At 46.9% G+C, this 22441-nt stretch overlaps 1 protein-coding gene across 1 annotated transcript in view; it reads left to right on the top strand.

The window, feature by feature from the left end:
- Positions 1 to 1516: 1516 nt before the first annotated feature.
- nup160 (nucleoporin 160) overlaps positions 1517 to 22441 on the top strand; it is a 75900-nt gene continuing 54975 nt past the window's right edge. Inside the window, exons 1-10 of the mRNA XM_060838707.1 lie at positions 1517 to 1606; positions 5248 to 5353; positions 7019 to 7229; positions 8189 to 8411; positions 9208 to 9286; positions 9631 to 9745; positions 10100 to 10255; positions 10491 to 10571; positions 12642 to 12739; positions 21553 to 21637. Of these exons, the coding sequence (XP_060694690.1) occupies positions 1519 to 1606; positions 5248 to 5353; positions 7019 to 7229; positions 8189 to 8411; positions 9208 to 9286; positions 9631 to 9745; positions 10100 to 10255; positions 10491 to 10571; positions 12642 to 12739; positions 21553 to 21637 (1242 nt within the window). The 5' untranslated portion in view covers positions 1517 to 1518. The remainder of the gene's footprint in view (positions 1607 to 5247; positions 5354 to 7018; positions 7230 to 8188; positions 8412 to 9207; positions 9287 to 9630; positions 9746 to 10099; positions 10256 to 10490; positions 10572 to 12641; positions 12740 to 21552; positions 21638 to 22441) is intronic.

Here is a 22441-nt window from a genome sequence, read left to right as displayed (position 1 = left end):
TGGAAATTTGGTGGAAATATTTGGAAACACGTTTGTCAAACGTAGGTTCCCATTCACAAATCCAGGCTGATGTGGGTCTTTGCTCCTTGAAGGTGGGTATAGTCACTGTTTACAGCTTTCCCTCTCATTTTCTTGTTGTGTGGGACCCAGAGACCCGTGTGTGGCAGAAGCTTCTGGAACTGAACGTTAATGCTGTGATCGGAAGGCTGGCTGCGATCACAGTGTATGTAATATTGGAGCAGCTGTACAGACAGCCAATCAGCTTAGAGAGAATGTTAGCTAAAAGTCATATATTCGTTCTTCAAAGACTATCCATTGCCTATTGTATTTTAATCTATTTTCTCAATCCACCTCAGGCCAACAGGTGCCTGTTGTCTTCACATTTTCCCTTATTCAAACATAACAGCCTTGCTTTAGAAGGAACTACCTCATTCTCAAATATGTAAACGTAAAATTCCATCATATTATGGTCACTCATCCCAAACAAGGATATAAAAAGATCTTTTATAGAAAGATTGTTGCTAAGTCCTTTTTTTTTACATAATGCTAACTCCATGACAGCACACCCCCTCAAAGGTTCCTCAACATTCTGCTCCAGAAAACCATCCCTAACACCACTCCAGGAATTCTCCCTGCACAGCTTTAGGGCTCAGTTGGTTTACCCAGTCTATATACCCACGGTGATTCAGTGGTTAGCACTGTTGTCTCACAGCAACAGGGAGTCAGGTTCGATTCCACCCTCAGGGGACTGTGTGGAGTTTCCTCCCACTTTCCTTGTGTCTGGGTTTGCTTCCGTTTCCTCCTATAGTCCAAACATTCGCAGGTCAAGGACATAGTGCCCAGAAGTGTGAAGGCGAGCTGGGTTAGCCATGAGAAATCCAAGGTTACAGAGCTTGAGTAGGGCGGTAGGTCTGATGGGATCCTGTTCAGAGGGTTGGTGTGGACACAATGGGCTGAATGGCCTACTTCTGCGCTGTAGGAATTCTAAAATGATAACTGTGTTGGTACAATCTCCTGATTAACACCAGGCCCCACACTATTTGTTGCCAAGAAATAACTCCAGCCACCATCTGCTTCCAACTGGATTCCATATATTATGCTTCCAATCTGAGATTTGGACTTAGTAATGTATTGATTCCGTCCCTCATTATCAGTTGCAACTCCAATGTTTTTCCTGCATAAACACTGAATATCCAGGACCAGTTCCCAGTCCTGGCCACCATATTTCTGTCATGGCCAAGTCACCTGCTTTCACACGGTAGGGATGCTGCACCAAGCCGAGATAGGCTGTCATCCGGAATGAGCAAACCTGGAAGCTGAAAGGAGAATGTCACTTCAGTCTGAGAAATGGACATGCTTTCCAGGCTGTGGAATTCCCAATGTCCCAGGCTCACTGTGTCCCTGCTTGTGTCGCTTTAAGGGGATTCTGGTTGTACACCTGTAAATGGAGTGGGGCCGGTCCAGCTTTAAGGAGCAGGCGCGCGAAATGTGTCGCTCCCAGAAGGCTGTGCGGCAAAGATGGCGGCGGTTTGGGAGCGGAGTCTCCTCGAGATCGGAGAGTGGGAAAGAGAAAGGGAGGAATGGAGAGAAATAAGGGCCGAGCTCGGTGAGAGGGAGAGGGAGAGGGAGAGGGAGAGGGAGAGGGAGAGATACCCGCGGGTTTACTCCGGGACTTGGTGTGTGTGAGTGGTGTGTGTTGGGGGGAGGAGTGTGGGAGTTGGTGAGTGTGGGGGGAGAGTGAGTGTGTGTGTGTGAGAGGGGAGAGTGAGTGTGTGTGGGGTGGGGGGAGAGTGAGTGTGTGTGTGTGAGAGGGGAGAGTGAGTGTGTGTGTGTGAGAGGGGAGAGTGAGTGTGTGTGGGGTGGGGGGAGAGTGAGTGTGTGTGTGTGAGAGGGGAGAGTGAGTGTGTGTGTGTGAGAGGGGAGAGTGAGTGTGTGTGGGGTGGGGGGAGAGTGAGTGTGTGTGGGGTGGGGGGAGAGTGAGTGTGTGTGTGTGAGAGGGGAGAGTGAGTGTGTGTGGGGTGGGGGGAGAGTGAGTGTGTGTGGGGTGGGGGGAGAGTGAGTGTGTGTGGGGTGGGGGGAGAGTGAGTGTGTGTGGGGTGGGGGGAGAGTGAGTGTGTGTGGGGTGGGGGGAGAGTGAGTGTGTGTGGGGTGGGGGAGAGTGAGTGTGTGTGGGGTGGGGGGAGAGTGAGTGTGTGTGTGTGAGAGGGGAGAGTGAGTGTGTGTGTGTGAGAGGGGAGAGTGAGTGTGTGTGTGTGAGAGGGGAGAGTGAGTGTGTGTGTGTGAGAGGGGAGAGTGAGTGTGTGTGGGGTGGGGGAGAGTGAGTGTGTGTGGGGGGGGGGGAGAGTGAGTGTGTGTGGGGTGGGGGGAGAGTGAGTGTGTGTGGGGTGGGGGGAGAGTGAGTGTGTGTGGGGGGGGGGGAGAGTGAGTGTGTGTGGGGAGGGGGAGAGTGAGTGTGTGGGGGAGGGGGAGAGTGAGTGTGTGGGGTGGGGGGAGGGTGAGTGTGTGTGGGGTGGGGGGAGGGTGAGTGTGTGTGGGGTGGGGGGAGGGTGAGTGTGTGTGGGGGGGGGGGAGTGTGTGTGTGGGTGGGGTGGGGGGAGGGTGAGTGTGTGTGGGGTGGGGGGAGGGTGAGTGTGTGTGGGGTGGGGGGAGGGTGAGTGTGTGTGGGGTGGGGGGAGGGTGAGTGTGTGTGGGGTGGGGGGAGGGTGAGTGTGTGTGGGGTGGGGGGGTGATGGGATGCAGCGGGAATGGGGCTGAGATTTTGGGGGATTTTTGCCGGAGTGCTGCAGAAGGGGAGCCTGTTCACGGGGGGGTCGGGGGGGGTGGGGTGTGGGGGGTCGGGGGTGGGGTGGAAGGTGGGGAATGGGGTCAGATCGGGGAACCTCCTCGGGATTGAAGAACATTCACTGGATCATCTTGTCACTGTCCAAAATGTTATTGTTGGTAAACCAGGAATCTGTTTCCACTGGTCAGCACATTAATGACAAAGGATAAATGTTCAGAGTCATAGAGATGTACAGCACAGAAACAGACCCTTCGGTCCAACCCGTCCATGCCGACCAGATATCCCAACCCAATCTAGTCCCACCTGCCAGCACCCGGCCCATATCCCTCCAAACCCTTCCTATTCATATACTCATCCAAATGCCTCTTAAATGTTGCAATTGTACCAGCCTCCATCACATCCTCTGGCAGCTCATTCCATACACGTACCACCCTCTGCGTGAAAAAGTTGCCCCTTAGGTCTCTTTTATATCTTTCCCCTCTCACCCTAAACCTATGCCCTCTAGTTCTGGACTCCCCGACCCCAGGGAAAAGACTTTGTCTATTTATCCTATCCATGCCCGTCATAAATTTGTAAACCTCTATAAGGTCACCCCTCAGCCTCCAACGCTCCAGGGAAAACAGTCCCAGCCTGTTCAGCCTCTCCTTGTAGCTCAGATCCTCCAACCCTGGCAACATCCTTGTAAATCTTTTCTGAACCCTTCCAAGTTTCACAACATCTTTCTGATAGGAAGGAGACCAGAATTGCATGCAATATTCTAACAGTGGCCTAACCAATGTCCTGTACAGCCGCAACATGACCTCCCAACGCCTGTACTCAATACTCTGACCAATAAAGGAAAACATACCAAACGCCTTCTTCACTATCCTATCTACCTGTGACTCCACTTTCAAAGAGCTATGAACCTGCACTCCAAGGTCTCTTTGTTCAGCAACACTCCCTAGGACCTTACCATTAAGTGTATAAGTCCTGCTAAGATTTGCTTTCCCAAAATGCAGCACCTCGCATTATCTGAGTTAAACTCCATCTGCCATTTCTCAGCCCATTGGCCCATCTGGTCCAGATCCTGTTGTAATCTGAGGTAACCCTCTTTGCTGTCCACTACACCTCCAATTTTGGTGTCATCTGCAAACTTACTAACTGTACCTCTTATGCTCGCATCCAAATCATTTATGTAAATGACAAAAAGTAGAGGGCCCAGCACCGATCCTTGTGGCACTCCACTGGTCACAGGCCTCCAGTCTGAAAAACAACCCTCCACTACCACCCTCTGTCTTCTACCTTTGAGCCAGCTCTGTATCCAAATGGCTAGTTCTCCCTGTATTCCGTGAGATCTAACCTCGCTAATTAGTCTCCCATGGGGAACCTTGTCCAATGCCTTACTGAAGTCTATATAGATCACATCTACTGCTCTGCCCTCCTCAATCCTTTCTGTTACTTCAAAATAACTCAGTCAAGTTTGTGAGACATGATTTCCTACGCAAAAGGCTGTGTTGACTATCCCTAATCAGTCCTACATCCTGTCCCTCAGGATTCCCTCCAACAACTTGCCCACTACCGAGGTCAGGCTCACAAGTCTGTAGTTCCCTGGCTTGTCCTTACCACCCTTCTTAAACAGTGGCACCACATTTGCCAACTTCCAGTCTTCTGGCACCTCACCTGTGACTATCAATGATGCAAATATCTCAGCAAGAGGCCCAGCAATTACTTCTCTATCTTCCCACAGAGTTCTCGGGTACAGTTGATCAGGTCCTGGGGATTTATCCACTTTTAACTGTTTCAAGACATCCAGCACTTCCTCCTCTGTAATCTGGACATTTTTCAAGATGCCACCATCTATTTCCCTACAGTCTATATCTTCCATGTCCTTTTCCACAGTAAATACTGATATAAAATACTCTGTTAGTACCTCGCCAGCTCCTGCAGCTCCACACCATGGCCACCTTGCTGATCTTTGACGGGTCTTATTATCAACAATAGATGATTGAAGAGAAGTGGCTTTTGTTACAGATTAATGTGAAAATGGAGCAGGGGTCTGATTAGTGACAGAAAAATAAAATGATAAAGGGGGAAAGAGAAAGGACAGAGGGTTGAACCTGTGGCGAGCGATGTCTCACTCTCTGACAGGGGCAGCTCGTCCAACAGGTGGAGGGGAGTCTTGTGTTACAGTATCGGAGGCCCCTGTGTTTGCTGTCCACTGAGAGACCCTGAAAAGGGGCCTTGTCCTGAGAAGCTAGTGAGGAGCAGGGATAACGATCAAAGCCTTTCCAAGAAAACTTTTGTCCTGTTTCTTTGGTTTTGAGTGGATTACTAGCTGACCTTTTGAAGACCTACATAAATTGTGTTCCCTCGGTTATCTTCAGTTGCTTTGTGTAAATGGGAAGGAGTGATGTTGGGGTCTGTGCTGATGGTGTGCTCTGGGTGCCTGGGCTGAGCTGAGTGAGTCATGTCTGTCTCTCCTACAGGTGTGAACGCCATCCCAGGAGTGAAGTATTCGGATAGTGCTGGAGGATTTTTCTATGAAGACAGTGGGAGGCTGCAATCGGTCACCAGGAGTCGCTTCATACACTGGTGGGTATTTCAGATTGGAGCCTGTTCTGGACTTGCCAGGGCTGGAGGACGGATTGTACAAGGAGATTTCCTCTGCCGAACCTGGAGTTTGGGAGATTGCAGGCAGAGCTGCTTGTTTTGGGTCATGGTGCTGAATTCTGTATGCTGCTTGCCATGTGTTCTACCTGCAGCCTACGCTCACTTTGCTGTCAATCCAAATAAAGTTGTCCTACACTGACGCTTCATTCATGTGGAGAGGAGGACTAGCAGTGTGGTGGTGGTGATTCTGTACAACTGCTGGCTTTCTGCTGCTTGATGGGAGAGGTCCCGGATATGGTGACTTCCCACAGTGCATCTTGTAGACTGTGTGCACTGAATGTCAGTGATGAAGGGAATGAACGTCAAAGGCCATCAATGAGGTGTGAATTAACTCGGTTACTTGTCCTGAATGTTGTGGAGTTTCAGGATGTGGTATTTTGTGAATTGATGAATTCCGTGTGGGCTGGTTGGGGTCACCTTTTGTTCCCCATCCCGAGGTAAGCTGGAAAAGGTGGTGGTCAGTTGCTGTCTGGACCCGTTGCAATCCGTCTACTGTAGGCTGTCGTAGGATCGTGTGAGGGAGGGCCATGATTCTGACTGAAGGAATGATGACATAGTTCAAAGTTCAGGGTGGCTTGGAAGGGCATTTATTGGGGTGGTATTCCCATGACTGTGTGTGTTATCAAGGCACCCTCCACAAAACTGGAATTACTGGGTGTCAGGGGACAACCACCCTGCTGGTGAGAGTCATTCCTGACACGGAGGAAGATGGTCATGGCAATTAAAGGTCAGCTCATCTGAGCTCCAGGACATCTCTGCAGGAGTTCCTCAGGGTAGTACCAACTATCTCACCCTCACCACCTTCAACTGCTTCATCCATGGCCTTCTCTCTGTCGAAAGATCAGAAGTGGGGATGTTCACTACTGATTGCACGCTGTTCACCGTTCGGAGCTCCTCAGATGCTGAAGCAGACCATGTAATAATGTAGCAAAATCTGGACGATATCTAGGCTTGGGCTAACAAGTGGCAATCAACATCCACGCCACACAAATGCCAGGCTCTGACCAGCTCTGGTAAGAGGGGATCGAGCTCACACCCCTTGACATTCAATGATGTTACCATCACTGAATCCCCTCCCTGTCAACATCCTGGGATCACCATTGACCAGAAACTGAACTGGACTCCCTATGTAAACAGCAAATCAGAAGGTAGGAGTGAGTAAGCCACCTCCTGCCTCACCAGAGCCTGTCCCACCATCTACAAGGTACAAGTGATGGAATCTTGCCCACTTGCCTGGATGAAAGCAACTCTGAACAATACTCCCAGTTTGATACCATTCAGGACAAAGCACCTTGATGGATTGGCACCACCACCCCCACAGGCACCCACGCCCTCCACCTCTGATGCTCAGCAACAGCAGTGTGTACTATGTACAAGGGGCAGGTTGTGTGGCTCTCTGAAATGAGGAAGGGTGAGATATGTTGTTCCCCAGCTGTACTGGGGAGGGTGAATGAGCCACAGGTTGTGCCCCGGTTTTATTGTAGGGGTGCAGATGGGGAGGGGGATCGTGGGCCAGGGGCATGACTGGCTGACAGCACCGTCACGGTGGGTGTGAGGAGCTGACACTGTTTCTTCATCTCTTTTTAGGACCACGTCTGGTGACACCTTGCAGCTGACGGAACAGTCCCTGGACTGTAACCTCCTCAACAACACTGTCCGCATCAAGTTCCTGAATTGTCACGTGCTTCCGGGCGGCGTCCATGTACACGAGACTCATGACCGTGTGACCCTGCTCATTCTGACCAACCAGACTGTACACAGGATTGTGCTGCCACACCCCTCCCGCATGTACCGGAGTGTGAGTACCCCCGCATTGTTTGGGGGTGGGGGCGTGGTGTTTGGGTCCTGTGCAAATGCTCTGTTCCAATCCTACCCTCTCCATGCAGCACCCAAATAGGTCTTCACCCTGTAATCTGACCCACAGGGTCCCAGCGGATTCACACTGCTCACTCCTCACCATTCAGGAAAGGGGCAGAGACCCACATCCTCTGAATTGGGTCAGATGAAGCCTGATTAATTTTGGGACAGTTTGCTTAACAAGGATGGGGGAAGAGTCAACCCATGGGGGTGTAGGTAGACACAGTAAAAACTGCACAGACCAGAAGCACCAAGCTAAGGAGAGAAGTGCACTTGTACAATCCGAACTCTCCACAAGCAGGTAACCATCATCTGTGGAGACGGCTCCTCGTCTATAACACTATGTCACAGTGCATGTGTGTCTGTGCAGTGTGTGTGTGTGGAGACAGTGTTATAGACCCGGGGCTGTGTCTGTGCACTGTGTGTGTGTGGAGACAGTGTTATAGACCCGGGGCTGTGTCTGTGCACTGTGTGTGTTTACAGCCGAAATAAAGTGTTGCGGATGCTTGCTGAGAACCATGGAGTGATGATCCAGTTCCCTTGTCTTCATTCATTATCAGTGTTTCCTGGTCAGTTTTACATGTTTATTTGACAGTCCGTCTCTGGGAATGGGCCTCAGGAATGCCTGCCCCATGCCCACTAGCCCAGCATTACATGGTGCTGCTAGTTGGTTCTGAATAGAATATTTTCTTGTTCTCCAGCATTGCCTGCATTAATTCTGTCCTTATGTTTGTAGGGTCAGGATCTCAGTGCGTTTGAACTTGCTGTGTTCCCTAGTCCTGTGTGAGTCCCTTCCCATGTGTGGCCCGGCCCAGCTTCACACTCTCGGCTGGTGGAGTTCAATTTCCTGAAGTTAACCTTTGCTTTAATCTGCATTTCTTCCGGTAATATCTTTGGCAGGAGCTGATCACTGACGGGCATATCCAATCCATCTTCACTGACATTGGGAAGTTAAATCTCCGTGACCCAGCAAACAGTTTTCTGATTCCCGGTGTCCAGGGCCACTCGACTAACTCGACAGCCTCCGCCACTTGGCTGAACAGTGATGGGGATGCTCTGTTTGCACTCGCATCTTTGTCTGGAGGCATTCTCATTATCCAACTTCCTGAGCAAGACACTGCAGGTAATGTGAGGTTCATGGTCATAGGGGCCGGGTATTATCGTTTGACATTGTGTGTCCGCACTCTGTCTTGTTTGTGTTGTTAGGGGTGGCACAGTGGCTCAGTGATTGGCACTGCTGCCTCATAGTACCAGGGATTAGGGTTCGATCCCAGCCTTGGGTGACTGTCTGTGTGGAGTTTGCACGTTCTCCCCGTGTCTGCGTGGGTTTTCTCCAGGTGCTCCGGTTTCCTCCTACAGTCCAAAGATGTGCAGGTCAAGTGAATTGGCCATGCTAAATTGCCCGTAGTGTTAGGTGCATTAGTCGGAGGGAAATGGGTCTGGGTGGGTTACTCTTCAGAGGGTCGGTGTGGACTTGTTGGGCTGAAGGACCTGTTTCCAAAATGTAGGGAATCGAATCTAATCTCCTGATAGATAGATGTACTGAAGTGTATAAGCTCTGGACCATGTGGATTAGTGATTGGCGAAGAGGGTAGGGTGTGGCAGAGTCCATTAAAAGGCATTCCATTGAACATTCTGATGTCTGTATCACTCTGAAGGAGGACAGCTGTCAATAAATCTTCAGATTCTTGCTCTCATTTGAGCCCATCAAACTTGATTGCAGCTTATAACTCTCTGATATCTGTCACTACAGAAAATTCCACGGCTGTTTCTTACCCAAGGTTCAATCTCTTTGACGATATGAAATAGTTTGTCCGAGTTTTCAGCATGAGCCCTGGTGGTGGGACTGTGGGGATTGTGCTCTGAATGTCACTCTGACCGGTGCAGGCACATTGAGCTTGACTGTTGTCTTGTTGCAGGCAATCCGGTTTTACTGGAGCTCAAACACAGCTCGGTCATGCAGCGCTTACTGACCGGGTGGATGCCGACTGCCATCAGGTTAGTGTGAGCCTGGGCTGTTCTCGTATGTGGGTCAGGATGGTCTTCCTCCCTTAGGACACGAGTAAGGGGTGGAATGGTCCTCTGATCTGGGCCAGTGGCTGGTGGCTGCGGGAGGTTTCATGGGAGTTCATGGATAGGGAAAGGTAACAGTGAATGGAAAACGTACAAAATGTAACCCACAGCGACCTGTTTCTCTCGCCCATTTCTTTGTCCTCTGAGCCGTGTAAAAATAGGAGGGTTGTTTTGCAGAGAGTCCAGGGGAGGAATGTTGAATGGATGTGTGCGCTGCTGAATGATGCCTGTTTAAAGACTATTGAAAGGTTTCTGTGTGCTTTCTGCAGAGGTGACCAGGGCCCCTCGGACCTGCCCGTCAGTCTTGCAGTCCAGCTTTTGGAACACGATGCTTTCATCTTTGCTCTCTGTCAGGACCACAAGCTGCGACTGTGGTCCTTTAAGGTTTGTATGAAGGCTGTGGGTGATTGTGTATTGTGCAGCGTGTTCTCTCGAAAGGGTTAGGGATGTAACATCCTCTGTGAGCCTGCAATTAGGGGGAAGTAGCACAGCCTTTGCTTGAGAAATATTGTGCGCGGGTAATACTTCACACATTGTCTACAAAGGGATTATGCTCTGGGAACGTATTGTTAAGAATATGCTATAAGCTTCCTGTGGAACTTTGAGAGCTCTAACTAGTTTATTTCATTTGTCTGTTCCTACTGTTCACCCAACCTAGCCCTCAGTGACTGGGTTGTAGGCTTTATAGTGCGATCTCTGTACTGCCCTTGTAAGTTCTGTAGTTTTTGTTTGCTTTAGGATCAGCTTTGCCTGATGGTTGCGGATTTGCTGGTTTTTGTGCCTGTCAACAAGGAGCTGCGACACACCGCCAGTCTGGGTCATAAGCTGCGTTTGGCTTACTCCTCCTCTGGGTTCTTCTTGGCTGTTTACCTGCATTGCCCCAAACGTGGACAGGTACTAACTCCGTGTTACCACATCTTCGACTCCGGCTGTGTTCAGCTGTTGACAATGTTTACAGTGTGTGAGAGAGATTGGGTTCACAGCTTATCATCGGCTGTGCATCAGTTTGTACTGACCAACCTCCACCAGAGACATGACGCGTAGAATCTGAGGTTTCAAACCAAGAGGATATTTTATCGATCGTGGCATTGCTGTCCAGTTTAGCAGCTTAACTATTCTCTTCTTGTAGTTCTGTGTCTTCCAGTTGGTGAGCTGCATTGAGAGTAACCGCTACAGTCTGGATCACATCTCTACTCTCTTCTTCACACAGGTTGGTACCACCTAACACGAGCCTTTTCCAAATCCTGGCCATGAAACTGTATCTTTCTCTGCTTGCCTTCACTAAAGCCAATTGTAACATTTGTACTTGAATGGGCTATTGGCTTAGTTAGTTGAATCTTGTCACTATTGAGCAGGGATGTGGCCCGTGTTCCTCTTTGTTAACTCAGGATATATTGGTCGCAGCTTGAGATGAGCCATCTGCTGCTGCTGTAAACATAGAAACTGGGACCAGGCTTAGGCTGCTTGGCCCTTTGAACCTGCTCTGCCATTCCACAAGGGTATGGTTGCCTTCCTAATTGCGTGACTAGCTGGGAGCCAAGCACTGATCCCTGCAGTACACCACTGGCCACTGCCTGCCAGTGAGAAAAAGGCCCATTTCTTCCTGCTCTTTGTTTCTGGTCTGTCACCAATTGTCAGTCCATGTTATTCCCCCAATCCCGTGTGCTTTAGTTTTGCCTACTAGCCTTTTATGTGGATGCTTATCAAAAGCTTTCTTGAAATCCAGTGTGCCACAACCCTGGTTCTTCTTTATCAGTCAACATTGTGCTAGTTACATCCTCAAAGCAAAACTCCAGGAGATTTGTTAAGCATGATTTCCCTTTTATAAGCCCATTGCCTTTGTCTAATCCTTTTAATGCTTCCTAAATGCTCCCTTATCACAATTAATAGAATCAAAACATTTATTGAAGACTAATCCACCACGTATATATAACTTGCAACTTGAGCTTGTTTGACCATTGAATTGGATCATTATAGAGTCACAGAGATGTACAGCATGGAAACAGACCCTTCGGTCCAACCCACCTATGCCGACCAGATATCCCAACACAATCTAGTCCCATCTGCCAGCACCCGGCCCATCTTATAATCGCTTTTGCCTCAACTTGCCTAGTATCTTTGATAAACAAAAATGGATTGATCTTTCATTTACAACTCACAGTTGGCTGAGCATCATTTGCTCAGTTAGGGTCCCAGCTGATGTTGCTATTAGACAAGTCAGATAGCAGAATGAAAGCTGACTTGATAGGTTATATTTTGTTGTTTTAAAGTGACGGTCTTTTACTGAACTATAAACCCATTAGGCTGCAGATTTGTGTGAGATAGAAGCTCATTACATAAAAGAAATAAAAATGACATAATCCAAGCCCACCTAAATGAATGCTGTTTAAATGATTTCAAAACAGTGGGCAACAGAACTCCAACTCTTGCCTATAATCATCACTTAACAGTTGATTGTAAACGAGAGAGCTTCTTTCGCTATTAGGTCTTTGGTTATTTCTTCTCAGTCTGGACCTGACATTTATGAACTCTTATCTTTGACACAGCTAAGGTCTTAGATTTTCTCAAACTGGAATAGCTAAAGCAGATTTCTAACCAAATGTTTTTGGTGTGGACGTTTCACAAACTAAACCGTCTCTCTTTCTCTGAGACAACTGTTCTGAGCAAGCTCTTTCTGAGACACCTTATGCTTCGTTGCAAACTGTTCAGAAACTTTCTGATCTGTTTTTTTTCCCATGCGAAGTCCCTGATTAGCTTGTTTCCAGATTTAAAGTTGTGTTTCAGTGTTTTCTCTCTGCAGTCATAAACTTGTTGGGATCTAGTTACTTTTTAAACTTTTTCCGAAAAATAGGCCAACTTTCCCATGCCAGTTGTTTGGAAGTTATACTTCATTTTGAAAGAATTTATTATATGCAAAACACTCCTTTTGTCACTGCTATTGGAACCAGAGTTCCAAACTGAATACACACTGTATACAAACAATCCCCAGTTTTACTCGAAGATCTAGCTAGAATAGGTTCACTTTCTCTATTGCCTTTCCATTCCAATCCAGAGGAGCAATTTCATTGTATTGCCCTTTTCTGACGAATTAACAGCTTCGCCATGGATAAAGTGGGCCGTGTGTCTGTCTCTGGATTGGGATGGGGTAGGCCATGTGCCTGGTTGGGATGGGGGCAGGCTGCATGATTCTGTCTGGAATGGGGTGGGAGCTGCTGCATATTGCTGTCTGGATTGGGGAAGCAAGTCTGGTTGGCCTGCCTGATATTTGGTCTCTTCGCAGGAAACACTGGTGGATTTTGCCCTCACTCCCACTGATATCTGGGCTTTGTGGCAAGACGAGGATAATCAGGCGAACGTACGATACATCAGCTTTGAGCAGTAAGTTCCCTGTGGAACTGCGAACAAAAATAGCACACATCTGTATGTTTGCACCTAATCCTTACAGAAGACGGACTTCCTGGAGATTTTTAAAAAAAAAAAGCTGGCACCTAGGAGTTACTCTTTCCACATTTGATGCTGGTCCCTAAGATGTTAGATTAGATTATTTACAGTGTGGAAACAGGCCCTTTGGCCCAACAAGTCCACACCGACCGCCGAAGCGGACCCACCCAAACCCCATTCCCCGACACTCACCCCTTCACCTAACATTACGGGCAATTTAGCATGGCCAATTCACCTAACCTGCACAGCTTTGGACTGTGGGAGAAAACTGGAGCACCCGGAGGAAACCCACACAGGCACGCGGAGAATGTGCACATTCCACACAGTCACCTGAGGTGGGAATTGAACCCGGGTCTCTGGCGCTGTGAGGCAGCAGTGCTAACCACTGTGCCACCATGCCGCCCACAGTCTGCTGATGTCATTCCCACTAATAAGAGCTAGGAGCATGAGTGGACAATTCAGCCCTTCAAGCCTGCTTCACCTGTTTATACAACCGTGGCTGGCCTCGTCCCATGTTTTAGCCTGCTCTCCATGACCTTTCAACCCATGACTAATTAAAAATCTGTCTGTCTCCTCAAAGTTACTCGGTTTCCCAGCATCCACTGCTGTCTGAGATAGTCATATTCACAGATTATTTGACATCTATTTGAAAAAAGTAACTACAACTCATCTTTATTTTAAGTTCTGTTACCCTTTGTCTTAAAACTATGACTCCTCGTTCTCGATTGCTGACAAGAAATATCATCTTTACATCTACTTTGCCAAGTTCCTTTACATCTACTTTGCCAGGTTCTTTTATATATCTCCGTTAGAACTCCTCCCAGATCCAGGGAGTATAGGCCTAAACTTATCCATGTCAATTCATAAGACAAACCCCTCATCTCTGGAATCAATCGAATGAATCTCCTCTGAACTGCCTCCATTGCAACTACATTCCTCTCTCGCTCTCGCTCTCTCTCTCTTCTCCCCCCCCCCCCCCCCCCCCCCACCTCCCACCGTGTGTGAGGAGCAAACTAGTCCAAGGTACTCCAGGTCTCACTGATACAGCTGCAGCAACACTTCCCTACTTTTATACTCCATGCCTTTAATAATAAAAGCCAAAATTCCATTTACATTCTTTATTACTTGCTGTGCCTGCATTCTGGTTTGTTGTGATTCATGACAGGATCTCCCAGATCCCTCTGCACTGAAGCACTCTGACCTTTCTCTCCATTTCGATAATAAGTTGCCCTTCTAATTCTCCGACCAAAATGGATAACCTCCCGCTTGGCCACGTTAAACTTCATCTGCTACCGTCTGGTCTCTTCGCCTGATCAATCCGTATTGGTTTGTAAACAGCTTCATTGCAGCTTCCGGTCCCTCCTGTTTGAGTATCACCTGCAGATTTGGCTGTAGTCCTTTTTATCCTTCATCCAAGTCATTCCTATCAATTGGAAATAGTTAGGGCCCAAATCCCAGCCCTGGGACATCCTACCAGTTACAGCTCGCCGACCAGAAAAAGACCCATTTATTGTCACTGTCAGCGAATAAATTACCCTGAACCCCATGTGACCTTACACTATGCAGTAACCCTTCGTGCTGCACCTTACCAAACGCTGCCTGGAGAATCCAGGATCCCTATTATCGGCATTGCTTAGTATATGCTCCAGCAAATGATTTATCTTCATAAAACCAAATTACTCTGATGAATTGCATTTGACTTTTCGAATGTTCTATGTTATATCCTTAATAATAGATTTTATCAGTTCCCCAATGATACACTAAACTTACTGGTCTGTGGTTGCCTACTCTCTGCCTCCTTCCCTTTTTGAATAAGGGTGCTACATTAGCATTTTTCCAATCCACTGGAATCTTCCCAGCATCCAGGAAATTTTGGAATGGATCCACTATCTCTGCTGCCACTTCCTTTAAGACCTTTGAATGTCGGCCATCAGCCCATGGGGAACTGTCTGCCTTCAATCTCAGTTGTGTGCTCGTTACTTTTCCCTCGTGGTGCTGATTGTTTGAAGTTGCTCCCTTTCTGTAATATCTGTATGACATGTTACTATTGGGATGCTACCCATGTTCTCCACCATGAAAACTGGAGCAAAATATTGATTTAGTGACTCCACCATTTCTGTGTTCCCCCACTGTTAGCTCGCCACTCTCATCCTTCAAGGGACCAACATTCACTTTAGCTACTCTTGACTTTTATATACTTATAAAACCAGGTAGAAAAACCTTCTGTATTTTGTGCTAGTTTTCTTTCATAATTCACCTTTAAACTTTTTTAACTTTTTAGTGACCCTTTGTTAATCTTTTAAAAGTTCTCCAATCTTTCAGCCAGCCACTTGCCTTTGCAATATGGTATGCCTTAGTTTTTGTCTTCATTTTGCCTTTAACTTCCCTACTTAGACATGGATAATTACTCCCCTTCTTACACTATTTCATCTTTTCTGGAATATAATTTAGTTAGGGACAATTGAGTATCTTCTTAAATATCCCCTGCTACGGTGTGCTACCTATAAGTCACCCTGCACAGTATACTCACGTCTTGTCTGTCCTCCTGTCTGCATAATTAACATCGTTTAACTCAAGAACACTAGTATGAAGTTCCAGTTTCTCACCCTCAAACTGAATTTGAAATCTCAGCATGCTTTGATCACTCTTTGCTCAGAGATCCTTTACTTTGGGATCGTTCATTAATCCCTCCTCATGACACAATACCAAATCCAGAATAGCTATCTCCCTGGTTGGTTCCAAAACTTATTCCCAAGGGTATTGCTCCAAGCAACTATCTCAACTTCCTCAAGGCTACTTTTGTCAATTTGACCAGTCTAGTCTATATGCAAATTCAAATCACCTATGATTACTGCTGTATCTTATTTACAAGCCACTAGTGTTTCCTGGTTTATTAAGTGCCCCACTTTGGGACTACTTTTTGGAAACCGGCGAATTACTCCCATCAGGGACTTCTTTCTGTTGCCATTTCTTATTTCTACCAAGACTGAGTCTGTGCCTTGATCTCCAGCGTTGATCTGATCCTTTACTAACAAGTCTGCACCACTTCCTTTTCCTTCCTGCCTATCCTTCCAAAACAGTGAGTATTCTTGGATATTCAGTTCTTGAACCTGGTTTCCCTGCGACCACGTCTCCATAATCGCCATCAAATCATATCCTTTTGTCTCCATCAGCTTTGTTCTGAGTATTTTGTACGTTCAGATACAAAGCCTTTAAGTTTGTTCTATTTTCAAATTTCTCTACTCTTGTGTAAATTCTTGGTGTGAAAATCTGTTTGTATCTCTCTTGCGACTTCCCACATACTTTTGTTATTTGGCTACAGTATATTCACTTTCTTCCTCCATGTCATGCATGTGTAATGTATTGCCAGACCCTGCATTTGCAATTAATTTACTTGGTTGTTGATTTGTTTTTGTTAAATTTCCTAGTGGCCTTTCAGTTTTTAATCTGTAAAGTAATCTTCCATTCTCCTTTAATCTGAAGGTAACATCATAGACATTCAAAATAGCAACTAAACCAACCAATTAACTCAGTTTTCCTGTGAGGTTTCTGTTTGTTTTGTGCTGGGCTCCTGATCCCAGGCTTCAGTGTATCCTGTTTTTTTTAAAAAAGTACAAACTATGATCCAAAAATCAAGTTAAAAAGCACCTCTTCCCCTCTGCACTGAATAATAACTGTCCTTGTAGGAAAGGGTGGTGTAGTTTTGTTTTGTTTTTTAACTCTCACTGTCTGTCTGTCTGTCTCTCTTTCTGTCTCTCTCTTGTGTTCACTTTTGCTGTCTGTATGACAGAAATATTAGATAGAGATCAAAGTAAAATAGTACACGTTCGACTTGGAATTCTCTCTCTGTGGCAGGCCTGTAGTTTGATGGCTGACATTGATGCTTTAGTTGATGTAAACATCTTGTGACAAAAGATTGAGTGATCAATTTGGCTTGAATATACTTAATGACCTGGCCTCAACCATTCTCTCCAGTAAAGAATTCCAGTTTCATTACCATTTGAGAGAAGAACTTCCTCATCTCTGTCGTAAATGGTTGGTCCCTTCCTCTAAGACTACGCCCTCTGGTCTCACTGTCTCACCTGTCAAGTCCCCTCAGAATCTTCTGTTTTTCAATAAGATCTTTCATTCTTCTAAACTCCAATGAGTACAAGCCCAAAGTACTCAACCTCTCATCAAAAAGATTCCCTCCATTTTCCAGTGGACATTCTCTGGACTCTGTTTCTCTGGATGAGGAGACCAAAGCTGTTCTCGAATTCCCACTGTGGCGTTACTAGACTCTTGCTCGGTTTGAACAACAGCTCCCTGATTTATACTCCACTTTCTTTGAAATAAAGACTAGCCTTTATTACCTGCTAGACGTAAACGTTAGCTTTTTGTAATTCATGCATGAGGAATCTCAAATCCTTCTCTTCTGTAGCTTTTTGCAATCTTTCCCTATTGAAATAGTGTTCAGCTCATCTGTTCTTCCTGCAGAACCTCACATTTTCCCCAGTTTTCTGCCATAGTTTGCTCACTTGCTTAACCTGGACTGTTCTTGTCATCCATGAACTCGGCTATGGTAAATTGATTTTCCTTGTCCAAGTCGTTAATATGTATTAGAAATAACTGGTCCTAGCCCTGATTCCTGTGGCACTTACCACCCCGATAATGCCATCTTTGCCCTCCCCGTTCTATTAGTTAGCCAATCCTCTGTCCAAGATAACTGCGTTCAACACCATTTCCTGTTATCTGATTAAGTAGCTTAACATGTTACCTTACAAAGTGCCTTCTGAGAATTCAAATATATTGCATCAACCACTTCTCCTTAATCCTCCTTGTTACCGCTTCAAAGAATTTAATAAAATTATTAGACAGTATTTCTCCTTCAGATTGATTTTAATCATATTACATGTTTCGAAATGCTCTGCTACTGCACTCTTTATAATAGACTCTTAATATTTTCCCAATGATAGACGGTATGGTCAAAAACAGAAATAGTTAGAAAAGCCTAGCTGTCTGGCAGCATCTGTGGAGAAAACACCAAGGTTAACATTTCGTTCCAGTGACCCTTTTTAAAATATAGATCTTAAGCAAACTGGCCCCAATTTGTCTTTTTGTTTGTCTCCTCTTTTTGAATGAAGGTGTTACATTGGAAGCTTTCGTATTGTCCAGCACTTTTCCAGAATCGAAGCATATCTGGGAGATGATTACCTGTCCGACTGGCTCTGCATCTCCTGCCTTTAATGTCCTAGGATGCAACCCATCAGATCCAGGGGACTTAGAGGTCTTTAGTTTCCATTAGATTCCCTGGTTTTCTCTCGTGATAATTATTGTATTTATTTGCTTTCCTCTTTTTGCCCATTAATTACGTATTATTTTTCAAATGATGTTAATGGCTTCTACTGTAAAGACTGATGTCAAGTATTTACTTCCCCAGTTTCATCCTAAGGGGCCTATGTTCATTTGGTTTCTCGTCCTTTTTATACATTGAAAGGAGCTCTTGCAATTTTTTAATATTATCATTTGCAAGTTCACCCTCAAAGTTAATCTTTTCTCTTTTTTGGGTTGTCTTTAGCTGGCTTATAAAACATTCTCAATCCTCTGGGTTACCAACTAATCTTTGTCACGTTGTATATCTTTGTTTTCCTCCCTGGTTAACCACGGTTGACTTTTCCCCTCTCCGAGAATCCTCCTTTCTCACTGGGGTATATTTCTGATGTTAGCCATGGCTTACCTTCATAAACATCCACCATTGTTCCTCAACCGTCTTTTCTGTTAAACTCCTTTCTCAGTTCAGAGAGTGATGCTAGAAAAGCACAGCAGGTCAGGCAGTATCTGAGGAGCAGGAGAATCCATGTTTCATCAGGAATGAGGATTGGGAGCCTTGGGGGTGGAGAGATAAATGGGAGGAGATGGGGCTGGGGGGAAGTAGCTGAGGGTTCAATAGATAGGTAGAGGTGAGGGTAAAGGTGATATGTCAGAGAGGAGGTGGAGCTGATAGGTGGGAAGGAAGATGGATAGATGGGACAGGTCATGAGGGCGATGTTGAGCTGGAAGGTTGGAACTAGGGTAAGGTGGAGGCAGTGGAATTGAGGAAACTGGTGAAGTCAACATTGATGCCCTGGGGTTGGAGATGTGGAAGATGAGGCATTCTTCCTCCAAGCGTTGGGTGGTTAGGGTGTGGAGATGGAGATGGCCCAGGACCTGCATGTCCTTGGCAGAGTTGGAGGGAGAGTTGAAGTGTTCGGCCATGGGGCAGTGGGGTTGATTGGTGCAGGTGTCCTGACGATGTCCTCCGAAGCGCTCTGCGAGTAGGCGTCCCGTTTTCCCTATGTAGGGGAGACGGCATCATTTGTGGGCAGCCCAGTGCTTAACACTGCTGCCTCACAGCGCCAGGGACCTGAGTTCAATTCCCACCTTGGGCGACTGTCCGTGTGGAGTTTGCACGTTCTCCCCGTGTCTGCGTGGGTTTCCTCCGGGTGCTCTGGTTTCCTCCCACAGTCCAAAGATGTGCGGGTCAGGTGAATTGCCCGTGCTAAATTTCCCGTAGTGTTAGGTAAGGGGTAAATGTAGGGGAATGCGTCTGGGTGAGTTGCTTTTCGGAGGGTCGGTGTGGACTTGTTGGGCCGAAGGGCCTGTTTCCACACTGTAAGTAATCTAATCTAATCAAATGCATCTGGAGCAACGGATCCAGTAAATGACATGTGGAAGTGCAGGTGAAACGTTGATGGATGTGGAAGGCTCCTTTGGGGCCTTGGATGAACACTTCAACTCCCCCTCCCACTCTGCCAAGGACATGCACAAGGGCTCCTCTATCTCCACACCCTAACCACCTGATGCCTGGAGGAAGAGCACCTCTTTCGCCTCGGGACCCTCCAACCCCACGGCATCAATTTCACCAGTTTCCTCATTTCGCTTCCCAGCCCCCCAACCTTACCCCAGTTCCAACCTTCCAACTCAGCACCGCCCTCATGACCTGCCCTGCCTGTCCATCTTCCTTCCCAGCTATCTGCTCCACCCTCCTTTCTGACCTATCACCATTACCCCCACCCCTATCTATCTTTCGCACTTTCAGCTATCTTGCCCTCCCATTTATCTCACCACCCCTTGGCTCGCAGTCTTATTTGATGAAGGGCTTTTCCCTGAAATGTCGACTCTCCTGCTGACCTGTGCTTTTCCAGCACCACACTTTCGACTCTAGCCTCTAGCATCTGCAGTCCTCACTTTTGCCTAGTTCTTTCTCCATTTACTCTAACTAGCTCTGCCCTCGTTCCTTTGTTTACATTTAGCCCAGTTAGTTCCAACCCAAGTTTCTCTCAAACTGCCTGTTAAATGTGACCGTAGTCTGCTCACCATGTCCTCGGGGATCTTTTACTCTGACATGGTTTATTAAACCTGCCTCATTTCTCATCAGTGTACCCAGAATAGCCTGATCCCTGGCTGGATCCCCTGTAGATTGTACCTGGTGACTATCCTGAATATACATGATAAATTGTGGCTACTTCTGCAAATCTGACCTTCCCAATCTGTCAGAAGATTAAAGTTGCCTGTGATTAATGTATTGTCTTGGTTACAGGTCCTCATTATCTTCAGATTTATTCTCTGCCCTATTCCTTACCCACGGTTCGGGGGCCTATAGACATCTCCCACTGGGGTCTTCTCCCTTTCGTTTGTTTCTTACCTCCTCTCATATGGACAGTACATCTTCCAACTGAAGGTCATTTCTTGCCTGCATACTTATTCCATCCTATACACTGCCCATTGCTTTATTCCTTTGTTCTTCCCTCTGCTCCTCTTCCTTTCAAAACGTTACACATAAATATTTAGTACTCGCTTCTTCTAATCATGTCTTTATAATGACAACAAGATCATACCCATTAATCTTTGTGCTGCATGCATTCAAGTAAAGAACTATTAATTTGGCCGCCTTACCATTCTTTTTTCCCCGTTGACCCTGTGTGCTGCAGATTTTCTATATTTATACATTGTCCCTTTCTGTTCCACTCTGGGTATTGTTATTAAAATAGCTGCCCTGTAATACTGCTGAATCTCTTTCCTTTGTGAGTCTACACTTCTCCTCAGCCACCGCCACCCCAGCCCCTCCGCCATCCCAGCTTTGAGCTGCGTGTGGAAATCCTTCACTTTATTTGCCCTGTCCAGTTGCCATGTGCCACAACAAGAATCCAGAGATTATGAGCAGAGCCTGCTTTTCTATTCCACAGCACCAGCTCCATTCCCCTCCCTTCAGGCTCTGCTTCCCTCTCCTGACTGCTCTCCTGTCCTCTCCTCCTTCCCCTGCCCAAATGGAGAGAAGTAGTTTATGGCTTCCTGTTCCAGTTATATCAAATGTCCTCCCCCAGTCCATGGCACAGGTCTGACCGCATTGCATTTAGTCCTGCAGTCTGCTGGGGGCAGTCCCAGGCTCACACCTGCCTGAGCATAGTGGCCTTGTGTTATAATTGGCTGGCACCTGGCACCTATCAATGCCCACACCTCTGCTGCTGACGCGGTGCCAGCTATCTCACTTCCCTTTCTGCAAACTGTGGGCTTTGACTGAGGATCTTCCTTTGCCCTTCATTATCAGTCACCTCCTGTACACCCCGTGTGCCTGTTGCCAGCGCTGATGGGAGTTTGTCACTGATCTGTTTTGTGGATTGTGCATATGTCTTCTGGAGTGGGGGAGGGGTAATAACTGTTGAAAATGGCGTACTTTAGCCGTAGAGGTGCTGCAGATGGCAGCCAAAGGTAATGGTTGTCTTTTGTTGCAGTAACAACGCTGGGCAGTGGAATCCGGTTTTCACACAGCCTGTAGCTGATGAAGAATTACACATCCCAGAGGATCAGGACCCGAAGGTAAGCCTGTGTTCCCTCCCGGCCCATTGCACCATAATCTCACTGACCAAATGTGATCCAGTCAGCAAGCTGTTTAATACAACAGGCAGTGTCGAGATTGGGGTCTGATTCTTGGCCCTGTGTTTCCCGCTCATTCATGATGTTGATGCTCGGTGGACAGGTAAACACTTGGTGATGTGATGTTCTCAATCTGGCAGAGACAGTCCTGTCAGGTCACCGTGGACAAATCGTTTGGAGTTTCCAGCCCAGGGGGCTGTCTTAATGACACATTTGAATGTGTCAGAAGTGATCTTGGCTCGTGTGTGTGTGTGTGTGTGTGCGCGCGCGCGCTGAGGTACTTTTGGAGCAAGGAGGATTATATATATCTCTCTTCTGAGAGTGGATAGGAGCTGTGTATTTTTGTGTAAGGAAGGCAGTCTCAGTTAGCGGATGCTGGAATCAGGGATGAACCAGAGCCTATGGGGATGGGGCACAGTTGGGGTGGAGGGGTGTGGATCTGGGTGTGGCCTTGCAGTAGGAGCTGGTCAACTGGGCTGGGGTACCGTCTGGTCCTGTCCCCCCTTGTCATTGTATCCTTTATTTAATACGGTCTCTTCGTGTTCCTCTTGACAAAAACTATCACTTTATACTTCTGTGCTCTCAATTCCATCTGCCACATGTCTACATATTCCACTAGGTTCTGTACTTTGGAAGTCCATCACTATCCTCCTCAAACTCTCAGTACTTCCAAGTTTAGTCCAAGTTTCCAAGTCAGTGTAATTAATAAAGCCACTGCTTTTTGTCATTTATATAAATGATTTAGAT

Source organism: Hemiscyllium ocellatum, chromosome 18 (assembly GCF_020745735.1).
Source record: "Hemiscyllium ocellatum isolate sHemOce1 chromosome 18, sHemOce1.pat.X.cur, whole genome shotgun sequence".
Lineage (NCBI taxonomy): Eukaryota > Metazoa > Chordata > Chondrichthyes > Orectolobiformes > Hemiscylliidae > Hemiscyllium > Hemiscyllium ocellatum.
The sequence above is the reverse complement of the archived record's forward strand: the minus strand, read 5'-3'. Positions and strand labels throughout refer to the sequence as shown.